The sequence below is a fragment of the Perissodus microlepis genome, chromosome 18 (assembly GCF_051167445.1).
Source record: "Perissodus microlepis isolate ML-2025 ecotype Zambia chromosome 18, ASM5116744v1, whole genome shotgun sequence".
Taxonomy (NCBI): Eukaryota; Metazoa; Chordata; class Actinopteri; order Cichliformes; family Cichlidae; genus Perissodus; species Perissodus microlepis.
In genome coordinates, this window is record NC_140478.1 from 20,339,710 (window position 1) to 20,351,843 (window position 12,134).

Genomic DNA, 12,134 nt, shown 5'->3' on the forward strand with positions numbered 1-12,134 from the left:
TAAGTATTAAGTGGCTTAAAAAAACAAACAAAAAAAAACATTCCTTGGAAAATGGTCATGTACAAGGACTGGATTAAAATGAGTGAAAAAGCAGCCAATGAAAAACTTAATAAACCTTTCAGAAAGTCTGGAGAACTATTGCTCAAGATCACTTACAAAATTACAAGACAGTCTGGCTCCTTGGAAGGAAAATGTGATGAAATGAAGAATTGCTCAAGACTTTTGCACAGTACTTTAGTTCCTAGTATTCACAGCAGCAGTGACTTCAGCCTTTTGATTACTAGGTGCACACAGCACAGTCAGTTTGTGTGATGTTCACAAGAACGATAGAGTGGGTTTCTGGTGAGCTGCGTCACCTTGTGGGTGTAATAAGGAGTAATAACTACTCAGTGTGAAACCAACGCAAGTTGTGATGATTTCCCCTCTCGTAATTACATAATTTTTGATTTCGCTTTCAGTTGAGCTGCACTAGTTAAGCAGGAGCACGCTCTCCAAGACTCCTAAGTTTTGCATAATTTCTAATGATTTTTAGTTTTACTCTTACAGGCCTGTCCTGACAAAGCAGAAAAGCTTCATGCCATTTCTTTTTTTGTGTAAGGATTGCATGATTTATGAGATTTCTCTAAAATCTAAATTACTGTAAACCACGTGCAGACTTGATTTTACGTTTCCATAAAGGGGCTTACTGTTGAGTGAATCAGTGGGGTGCGGGAAGTACTCGGGCTGCTGAAGAAGCCACGCTGTGGCACCAGATATTCATCAGCATCCACAGCATCCTCCATGTCCTCCCCGCTAATCAGGCTGCGGTAGAACTTGTTGTCTGAAGGACTCGGTAGGTGCATGCGGTCATCCCCCTAAAATCAAAGAGTTTACCCTTTTTGTTATACGTAACAAATCACTGCAGCTCATCATCAGATATTCTGTATATTTAAGCAATTTTAAAGAAAGAAGTGGCTTAAAATTATACCTGGATGACAAGATAGCGCGGAGGATCCCGAGCCATCTTTGTAAACTCAGCTATGAGTTCTCGGAAACGAGGGCGGCTGTCTGCATCAATCATCCAACCTGCGCACATGCATCAGCAGAGATCATCAGGGTGGGTTGACTCAGTGACATGAAGCTTTAAATTTGTGAGTACATTAGCAGACATAATCTGTAAAAACAGCAGGTCAGCAGGAAGCAGAACTGGGAAAGACGGATGATAAAGACAAAACTAGAACAAAACAAAACTCTTTGGAGCCTGAACCACAAAACAACTGCCATAAAATTTGAGTGTTTATTGAACATTCTGACGAAAAAAACAAAACAAAAAAGAAATTACTTTGTATCATATTTGCTACATCACATCGATGATGTAGGAGTCTCGCGTATCAGATATGATACTCTAGGCCAGTTGTGGGGGAGCTCCAGGCCTCAAGGGCCGGTGTCCTGCAGGTTTTAGATCTCACCTTGGGTCAACACACCGGAATCAAATGATTAGTTCATTACCAGGCCTCTGGAAAATTTCAAGACATGTTGACGAGGTCATTTAGCAATTTAAATCAGCTGTGATGGATCAAGGATACGTCTAAAACCTGCAACACTCCAGCCCTTGAGGCCTGGAGTTTCCCACCCCTGCTGTAGGCTGTACAGGGGTAACATAAAAAACAACTGTTTGCTAAAGTGCATTATGTCTTAAAAACAATAAAACAAATGGTGATGTAACTAATTATTACTTTTTCCTTCCTGATTCATTTGCTGTTAACTGTCATGTGTGTGTTTGTTCTGGAGGAAACAGACAAAAAACACCCCCCAAAACAGACTACTAATTACTGCAGCTCTTACATAAAGTAATAAATGCGCACGGGTTTTGTACACGAGCTTACATTTCACCATGATCATGTAGACATCTATGGTGCAGATTGGTGGCTGAGGCAGGCGTTCTCCCTTCTCCAGTATCCCAGCTATTTCACTGGCTGGAATCCCATCGTATGGTTTGGTCCCAAATGTCATCAGCTCCCAAACTGTTACACCTACAGTACAGAGAGGAGGACAGATGGTAAATGTCAGTTTGATGAGCTGTCACTGACTTTGTTTTGCTCCCAATAAAAAAAAAGAAAAGAAAAAGAAGGGAAGAAATGAGAGTGACAGGATGTACGCTTCTTAAGTATTGCACAGTATCAAAATAGCTATGTTGACAAATTGGCTCTGCATGCAGGAGTGGGAGTGAGCAGGATGCCTCTCTGCGTTGGAGGAACTGAAAAAGGGAAAAGGAGAAAAGGAAGCCCGCCACTTCTGCTAGGGTCTGCTGATGCTTTTGCCATACTGAGCGGAAGGCATGATCAAACCCTCGGGGAAAGGAGATTTGGAAGCTGGCCCACAAAAAAAGCTGTACTGTGTTTGGTTTCTCTGTGTGTGTGTGTGTGTGTGTGTGTGTGTGTGTGTGTGTGTGTGTGTGTGTGTGAGCGCTCCTGGGCTGGTAGAACTGTTTATGTGGGTTGAGGCAGCAATCTCTTCTGACGTGAAATTGTCCATCCGAGACTGCCAGCATGTAGGTGTGCGCTACCTAAAATCGCAGATGCTAACAAGATGTTCTCCCTTTTCACTCCCTGTTTGATGAGCTTTATTGACTCCAAAAACAACACGCTATCCGAAGCATCAAAATGACTGCCCGCTCCCTGCCTCACTTTCTGTTAAAGCGCTTTATTTAGCGATGAATAAATATTGCTCCAGTGAGAATGTCACCAATGCTCAGGAGCACGGAGGGCCAGCTGTTTTACTTATCAGAAGTTACACAAGGATTCGGGCTCAATCTGGGACAGCGCAAGTGAGGTTTTCTTTCCTTGTGACTCACCGTAACTCCATACGTCGCTCTGGTGCGTGTAAGTTCTGTTCAGGATCGACTCGAGAGCCATCCATTTTATCGGCACCTGTGGGAATAATCATTACAGTGTGATTAAAAAGAATGCAAAACCCGTGTGCACTTAAATTAATGACAAGTTACCCACTAACATGTTTATAATGTATGGTGTGTATATCATGTTGCATATGCATGCATGGGATGAATTAAATGTGACACTACTGATAACAGTGAGTTTATTTTTTTGGCATCACTTTGCATCAAGTATTTGCAGGGATGTTTTCAACTTCAAACGCTGCAGATCTTTATATTTCTGAAATTGATTAATGTCTCTGGCCAATTCATTAGAGTTTATGATACAATTTTGCTGCCACCTAATGGTGAGATATACAAAAGTCTCTTTTTATTATTAACCCCTTGAGACCCGAACTCTTCCACAGCATGCATTTTTAATTTCTCTTTGATATTTGGGCATATTGGGACCCGATGAATGTAAAAACAAAGAATTACCAGATTTTTTTTGTAACTGATTTTTGTTTCTAAGAAAAATTAGGATATTCATTTAAAATGTTGATAGAACAGTAGCAGTATAATGTCCTCGTAAGTAGATATCAGGCCCTTGTAGAGCAAATTTAGTATTTTGGTCTAAATAACCCAAAATGTGATGTCCACATATGTGGACGCCAGGTCCTAGGAGGTTAAGGCAGACTTAAGGTATGCAAACACCATCACACAAACCTTATGGCAGTTTTTCTGCATAAACCAATGATATTTTTTTAATTGCACTACACAAAAGAGTGTCTGAAGTTTAGTGATTCATCTGGATTTGTCCAGATGTTTTTTTAAAGACCTGTTCTTTTCCATACCTGCACATTTGGTGATATCTGGGCTGAATGTGTATTATATTATTTCTCCTAATTACACCTGATATAACATGCACTGCTCACCCTGTAGTCACAAGCACAAAAAACAAACAGCACAGCATGTTCTTGAGTAAGGAATCCTTCAGTTTCCCAAAGGAAACAAAAGACAAGAAACCCTTTTGATTTGTCATTTCTCTCTGAATGTAATTCACTGACAGAAGCTATTTAAATACAGCACCACTTGCATGAGACACAGAACAAAACAAAGTACAAAAATATATCTTTTATGCAGTCGAGCTGAGTGAACTACAGGAAGTGGTCTGTCAGTTGGCAACTGGCTATAAATTCATTAAACAAGATCATGTTCATATTTAGGCCCATTTGTGTGCAGCAACAACTCTATCCATCAGTTTTCTTCCACTTATCTAATTCAGGGTTGTGAGGGGGCTGGAGCGTACACTCTAGACAGGCCACCAGTCTAATGCAGGGCTAACACAGAGAGACAGGAAACCATTCACACTCACATTCACTCTAAGGTCAATTTAGCATTGCCAATTAGCACAAACCCATCAGTGTCTTTGGACTGTGGGAGGAAGCCGAGTGGATTCTAAACTTCTGGGATCACCTGCTGTGATGCAACAGTGCTCACAACAACTGACTAATAAATTAAAAAAAAACCCAACTAACCTTTCCTCCATCTGCATGGTACTCTTTCTCATCTGCCTTTAGCAACTTGGCCAAACCAAAGTCAGTGATCTTGACATGTTGAGGAGTCTTCACCAGGACGTTTCTGGCTGCCAAGTCACGATGCACTAAGTGGCGCTCCTCCAGGTAGTTCATACCCTTTAATCAAACAAATAGTGAAATACAGATTACATAAGAGCCGTGCTTTCACGGGCTCGCCGATATTGTTGGAAACGTGAAAACACCGCTTGCTCAGACAAAGTGAAAAATGACATCTGTCACGACAGACTTGTCATGATAATCTGATTACTCAGATAAAAGAAACGGTATTTCTTTACAAAACCTCTAAAAACAAAAACGCTGACGACTTGACTCGCTCTGCAAATCTAAGTTTAAGCGTATGTTTTTAAATTGCAAAGCATGTGATTAATAATTTTGTTATTGAAAAAAATAAAATAAAATCCCTAGATTTATATCTTCATTGGCTGATACGGAGCTATGCGCATGTAAAACAACTCCAGCAACAACAGGTCCAACCTAATCAACAGATTACTCAACTGTAACGTGACACTTTTATGAACTTTCCCTCTTACCTTGGCTATCTGCACACACCAGTTGAGCAGGTACTGGGAGCCAATATTGTCCTTGTTCTCTTTGACATAATCCAACAGGCAGCCGTAAGGCATGAGCTGCGTTATGAGCTGCACCGTGGAGGTGAGGCAGATGCCCAACAGACGACACACGTGGGGGTGCTCCACACTGGCCATCACATAAGCTTCCTGTAAGATGACATAAATGATTTACGTGATTTACAATTCAAAATTATGTTTATTTCTCTTCCCTACGTATTAGCTGTTTATGCAGCCCCTGAGCTCGTGTCTGCTTAGCGCCCTCTTCCTTTTAATGGACTTCTGCGAGGAAACCCGGTGATGGAAGCCATTTAGGAAATCCATGCCATGCTAGCATCGGATTCATGTAAGATTATTAAAAGAAAAAAAATTAAAAAGAAAACACAAGGTAAACAAATAACCAAGTGTTTAGGACACATACTTTTATGTGTGTTTAATTTCATTTTTTTGTCCACATTTTGTAAGTAAGTAAGGGAAAGCACAGGTTCCCTTCAAGGTACAAAAGCAAAAAAATAAATTTTTAATTATTCAAAGGTCCTGTGACTTATTGGCTGGTAGAGATATCCTTGTGAATGATAAACAAGACATTTTTTGAGATACCCGTTATCAGGCGATAAGTTTCTCAGGAGCAGTAATACAGAACCAACAGCTGTGTATTTTATTGCTCAAAAGAGACAAAGTACTTTAAGAATTTAAAAAATGGGGATAAGGAAACCACTGCAAGCAGTAATTCAAACTGAACTTTATCTAGTTTCCTGTCATGAAAGCAGAAATGCATGCAAAATATTGTCTACACGCCTAACACGATATCAGTATTGCTCAATAAATTCTCGGCTTGGGGCTACGCAATTCAGACAGCCTGATGAAAACAAGGTTTCCAAACACGTTCTACCTTACAGTGAAAGACTGCCCTTAAGTTAAGAAGCTGAGAGGACATTTGTGTCCACCACAGCGAGTGGACGTGCAGTGACTGAGCAGCAGAACCACAAAATCACAGGATCCAAGATGCACATTTGTCTGTGTGCATAATGCATTTAACACAGGCTGCTTTCTCGGCACTGCATCAGCGCTGCATTCCTTTCCAGAACACCTCAGCCTTGGATTACACCAACGCCCACACGCTGCCTTCCCATGAATTAATCCCATTTCCAGCAGTCCCATAAGATGAATGCCATGTAAACAGACACGTTCTCCATTACAAGGAAAAGTGGCCATTAGCTAGATTATAGGACACATTAGTGGAAATTTGACAACCAGCAGCCAACAACTGTCGCTCCTTAAGGCCGATGTAGTTTTGAGTCAAAATATTGTGATAATTCCTTAAAAAATGTGTGTAACATTTGTAAATTTTAAAATGTATACCTTCATTTCCAGTCCTTCACAGAAGGAGTCAGGGAGGGAGTATTTCAAATGAGCTGTTGTGTTCAGCTCCAATTTAGTATTACAGTAAGCACAGAGGCCAAAAATTACCACATAAAATGAGTGAACCTACATCCAAGATCTCCTTGTTTGCTTTAGGGGACGTGGCCTCTCTCAAAACCTTGATGGCGACCGGGATTTTCACGTCCTCTCCCTCCGGGACCCACAGACCCTGCATGGACACAAGCATTTTATTTTATGTGCTGCAATTAGACCTGAATCATCAAGTGAGCGCACAAGCATATGTGTAAATGTTAGCATACACTGTGCAGTACAAGTACAAATATTGACATGCACCTCCTCTCAAACATACAGTAAACAGTGCATTTGTATTCTTCTTGCAGTCCATTCTTTGCAAAACTGTCCACACTACGAAGGTCAAAAAGCGTAAAACAGGCAGAAATACAAAGCAGAACATCGAGCTGACCTACAGTCTCTCCCTCTCTCTCTGGAGAGTTACGCTAACCTAAAACCGAACCCTAAAATAAATGGTTAACCTTGAGGAGACCAGTGTTTTGTCCCCACAGGGAAGGAGAGTTTCCAGAATGTCACTGCATAAACGCATAAACCCAAATTAACACACGAGCACTGAAAGTGAGAGTGAAGTCACCCGTGCATGATCTGGCTTGTTAAAAATGTGGTTTTATAACAGAAAAATTGACAACAGATGTAGCAGATGAGTGAAAACGCTGATGGTGTGTTGGTTCTGGCTCTGAGAGAGACCCAGATTCAGTAAAGCTCAGCACTGGGGTTCAATTATAAGAAAAAAGAAACAACTCCAGGGTGCGGCTTTTTGTTTTGTTTTTTTTACCTTGTAAACAGTACCAAAAGCTCCTGATCCCAGCACCTTGATTTTCTTAAACTCAGGTTCCTTCAGGATCCGCAGCAGAGCCTGGTTCGGTGCCTCTCCACTTGGAGTGAGGGGTTCGACCAACTAGAGAGAAGAAATCACAGTCTTGCATATTGCCTCAGCTGTAAATGAATGCTGACATTTCCTTCATCATCTTAATGTACTCCTCCAAGCGCGGTGACTCAGCTTACCTCTCTCTCTTGGAGCAGTCTACGCATGGTCCTCTTCCTCTTGATGTGGCGTCGGCGGAGCAACACAAAAACAGACAGGCCTGCGATGAGAGCGGCCAGCAGCCCACCAACAACACCAGCTGCGACCATGGAAAGACCAGGGGGGCTGAAAAACAGGAAGGGGGGGGGAGGTTGTCAAACAGAGTGCGTTTGTGAGTTTCAGCAGAAAGCAGAAATGTGATTAACACATCTACCTCAGGCAAAGTTAACTCATCCCTAAGAAGTGGTGATCTGTGTTGCTGTGTTTACTCACCCTTTACTGTGGCAGCCTTCAAGACCGGGTCCAATGCACCTGTAAACAAATGAGTGCGAAGAGTCTAATGCAACTGACAAAATCAGCACAGAGGCATTGTTTTCCTATGAAAAACCCTTTGCAACCAATCAGAAACCAATACTGTTGCCACGCTTATGTTTCCCAGCGTACTTGATTTCATTTCTGCCACATAAAGCACCAAAATCGTCTGTAAAATGCCTACAAGACTAAATACTTTCAATCAATGCATCAGTCACTGGGGTCAACCGGGGACTGTTTATTTCCACGCAGTCCAGTGGTTTATTTATGAAACTACTAAACCCAGTTGTGGAAACACATATCCTATTCTTCTTCGCAACAGTCACTGAGGCTCATTTACACAGCAGCTTTCGGTGGTTTAAAGGTATCTCAGCCGACTTCCCAAGTTACTCATTGGGCTTAACACTGATCCTCTATCATTGTGAAAGCTGTGTCTGCTTTTAGCTCTGCTGTTGCTATTATTTCTTTGTTCTCAAAAGTACTACAGACTGGCAAAAACAACGTACAGTCGTCTGAAAAGGAAAGTTTTTCACAGGAATCTAATCCAGTCCTCTCAAGGAATTCAGCTAATCAAAAGCACTTTAACTGATCACCACTAAGTGTGAGAATCTCTGGAGCATTCAGGTGTGTGTTAACAAAATGCCACAAGCTTCCCAGGATTGTACACCAGCAAACTCACCCCAAGGTCAGAGAAAATGGAAAAAATTCCACGAGCTACATCTCAGACTCTACAGGCCTCAGTTAGCATGTTAAATGAAAGTGAAGTTCATGATAGTACAATCAGAAAAAGACTAAGTATGGCTTGTTTGGAAAATACCTCTTCCTCTAAAAAAACCCTCCAAAAAACATACTTGAACACAATCAAAGGTAGACCTGCTGCGGGGCTCTCGAGGGGAGTCGGCCTAGCTCACCCAATCAGTGAATTCTCCTTCTTGGTCTATTCTGGCAGGTATTCAGAAAATCTGGTACCGTATGTTTCAGTTTTCTCCATGTTTACCTTCTCATACTGTCTCTGATGGGTCTCCAATGAGGTCCAGAGGACTTGTGTACCTCACTCCCTGTCAATTAGCCCATCTCTTTGCCATGAGGGCTCTGAAGCGATCAGGTGGTCTTTGTCGTCCACCAGAATACGCTCAAAGACAGAAAAACCTTTATATAAAAAACTCATATGAGGCCTCTATTCTTGTGTTTATTAAGATTTACTATAAGACATGAGATAATTTTCCTTTGGTATAGCTGAGGTGTTATATATACTTTTGCTATTGCTGCTGAAGGTGCCTATAAAAGCCACAGCATCACAAGGTGTTCTTAGTTCTTCACAGAGAGCCTCCTCACATGACTGTAAACCTTCTAGGTCCAAAAAGCATTTAAAAGAAGAAGAAATTAAGTCAGACATAATTGGTTTGTTTTAAATGGAAAAACACGCAAAACCACACAAAAGTCCTGCAGTCTAGAACAACAACACGTCTCTTGGGGTGTCTGATTTTAATCAGAAGTCCAAGAACCGCCTCAGCAGACGCTTCAAGCTCGGGGCACATTTCTGCATCAGTGTTACAACAGACAAATATTTCCAAAACAGAGAAAATGCCTGTGCCTGTTCTCAGGTCTGCTGAGCAGTGCTTTTTACCCCTGAGTGCAGTTTTTGTGGCATAGCTGGCACACTTTCTGTTCATCTGCGTATTTCCACACTAGTGCGTCATCCTCCCCCAGCACGCCTTGGGGACAGCGGGACACGCAGAACAGTCCATCTTTGAAGTTAGCACATTTAGTGCAGTTAGCAGACTCCTGAAAGTGGAAAAAAAAAGAAGATAAAGATTTATTATGTTTACGACTCTATTGAGAGCAGTTATAAATATTTGGTAAACTACACTGTCTCATAGTAATAATTTCTCAAAGCAAATGTTTGGCAAATACGACCTGTGCAATCAAGATCCATGTTTCTTTTCTTCTTCTTCTTTTTTTTTTTAGTTCAGGCTAGTGAAAAGACGATTCAATGCACTGATCACGGCTGAATAAATTAGCGGTAATTTAATACGTTTCCCAGATCTGCCTCCCACTCTCTCTTTGTCAGGTTGTGCTTCTGTTTTTGATAATTGGAGGGTTTATTTTCCAGTTATCAAAGTAAAAGAAAAAGAAAACAACCAGATTGCACATTTTGTGGCTGTGCTGCATTACAGCCGATCAAAGCTGCTGCTGACTGACAAATCCGCAGAACTAACGTGTCTGGATTGGATTTCACGCTGTGCAAATGTTAATCTCTTCTAAGCAACGCTCACAGAACTGTTTAACACAACTGCAAAGTGTTTTGTTTTGTAATATTAGTTTAGCTGCTGATGGCAAACATACAGGCGCGCTGCAGGTTGCGGTCCCGTTCATGGGCTGACACTCGGGGTGGCACGTGATGCAGGTTTTATTCACAGCTGTCTCGCGTGGCTCTCTGCAAAAACGAAAGAAAAAAAAAAACAATAACAAAGCATGACATGCCTAGTTTGAAACTATTATATGTGTTTTATTTTTAAAAAATTTTTTGAGGACAGGAGTTAAACTGTAAGCACGTCGAGATTCTTTGTTGGACAGAGGTCTCCGAAGATAAACAGATGTGAGCGACTGTTAAATCCACTGGAGACTGAATTTCAAAATACTTCGGATCATATCTGCTTTTCTTTTTCTGTCAATTAATCCTCAGGCTCGTGTAGTGTCAAAGTCTTGGAAATACAAAAATAGACTCTGAAGGAGTGAACTGTACAGCATGGAGACCTGTAGTGTTTTTACTTGTTTTTCAAAGCTTATTAAAGGCAGTCAGAGAGATGCCTCCCTCACCCCTCCAGGCTGTTGCAGGAGTCGACGCAGCTCCCGTCGCGCTTGTAGTCGCGGCACGAAATGCACATACTGGGGCCCGGACCCCAGCAGCCGTCTGCCGTGCACTTCTTGTCGCAAGTGTCGTTTCTCAAAGCTGAAACACAAACACACAATCTCAGCGAGAGCTCTTTCCTGCATAATTATCCAATTTTGAAATTAGGATCCTGTAATTAAATCTTGCTCGTGCAGCGCATAATCAAAAGTAACAACAACAGCAAAGATGCGTCTGAAGCCGGTGTGAGACAAACAGAATTTACCGCAGGTGGCAGCGTTGGCATTGCCCTCTATATTAACAGTTTGGTGTGGTGATTTGAAAAGCTTCTGCCAGTGCTTTGCATCGGTGTAACAGAGTTCAGAGTTCTTAGAGACAAACACATCTCCATCACTGATTTCTCTGAGGGACCTCAGGCCCAGGTGGGTGATATGTAGCCCAGCCACAACCAAACTGCGGCTTCCGCTACCAAATGGGAAACGAGAACAAAATAAGAAGAAGAAAAAAGAAAACATTTTGTGACGGGTTGAATAACACTGCGGTTTGAATCAACAGGGGGTCTTTACAAGGAACATACCGTTTAGTTCTCCCCCGAACGACCTCCAGATTCTCAAAAGGACTCAGTGAGCTCATGGTATTTGGCCACGTTTGAATCCACAGGTACCCTGAAGCAACAAGGTTTGTTAACCATAAAACTGTTTAGATGCACGCATTTAGATGCATGACTCAGCCCTTACGCAGTCTTACCAGTAATTTCTTTAACTGTCTTAAACACATTAAGCTGGGCAGGATCCATCTTTGGTGTTTTGGTGAATTGATCCCTAAAAATGAGAAAATACACCGTACTGACTGCTGGTAAAGGTGATCGAGCACAAAGGCAGCAATGCTAGTCATAGCCCAGACTTACCCATAAATTGATGTGTGGATGATGTCGATGTTTCCATTGATTTTGGTGCAGTTTTCAAAGGAGCCGATGTTTGTGGCATTGATAGACAGAGTGTGAACCAAGTCTCCTGTTCCAAGTCCATTACACACTAAAAAAAACATTTAAAAAAAAATACTAGTTAATAATAATAAAAAATAATCATAATAGTTTAATAATAGTTTCTCATTGATTTTGGTCCATATTAATGTGATAGCATCACACAGTTATTGCAGATTTGGCATTTCAGTACAGCGAACTCAAAAAGTTCAAGAATCCAGTTTCAGATGATTTGAGTTTTGTGACGTGAAATATTATCTCGCTAGAAGCAACCATCAGAAGATGCGAGCACTGTGGTCAAGGGGAAGACATGGTCAGCGGCAGCATTAATTGCCTAGAGATCTGCAGCTAACTGGGTATTTTCTCTGGAAATCCTAGAAAATGCCAGTGGATTAGTAGTTTGTGAAATACTCAGAGCAGCCCGTCTGGTGCAATCAAAGTCACTAAAATCTTGCCCATTCTGATGCTCACCTCAGCAGGTCATCTTGAACATTT

The 12,134-nt window shown here is 41.6% G+C and overlaps 1 protein-coding gene across 1 annotated transcript in view; it reads right to left on the reverse strand.

Moving 5' to 3' along the window:
- The window catches only part of egfra (epidermal growth factor receptor a (erythroblastic leukemia viral (v-erb-b) oncogene homolog, avian)), a 45,704-nt gene that overhangs the window by 6,062 nt on the left and 27,508 nt on the right, over window positions 1–12,134 (reverse strand). The window contains exons 9-25 of the mRNA XM_084911840.1: window positions 11,565–11,691; window positions 11,405–11,478; window positions 11,235–11,322; window positions 10,923–11,122; window positions 10,627–10,759; window positions 10,153–10,243; window positions 9,434–9,591; window positions 7,768–7,806; window positions 7,476–7,620; window positions 7,246–7,368; window positions 6,508–6,606; window positions 4,980–5,165; window positions 4,390–4,545; window positions 2,834–2,909; window positions 1,866–2,012; window positions 968–1,065; window positions 687–854 (exon numbers count right to left, since the gene is read on the reverse strand). Coding sequence (XP_084767966.1) covers window positions 687–854; window positions 968–1,065; window positions 1,866–2,012; window positions 2,834–2,909; window positions 4,390–4,545; window positions 4,980–5,165; window positions 6,508–6,606; window positions 7,246–7,368; window positions 7,476–7,620; window positions 7,768–7,806; window positions 9,434–9,591; window positions 10,153–10,243; window positions 10,627–10,759; window positions 10,923–11,122; window positions 11,235–11,322; window positions 11,405–11,478; window positions 11,565–11,691 — 2,108 coding nt within the window. The remainder of the gene's footprint in view (window positions 1–686; window positions 855–967; window positions 1,066–1,865; window positions 2,013–2,833; window positions 2,910–4,389; window positions 4,546–4,979; window positions 5,166–6,507; window positions 6,607–7,245; window positions 7,369–7,475; window positions 7,621–7,767; window positions 7,807–9,433; window positions 9,592–10,152; window positions 10,244–10,626; window positions 10,760–10,922; window positions 11,123–11,234; window positions 11,323–11,404; window positions 11,479–11,564; window positions 11,692–12,134) is intronic.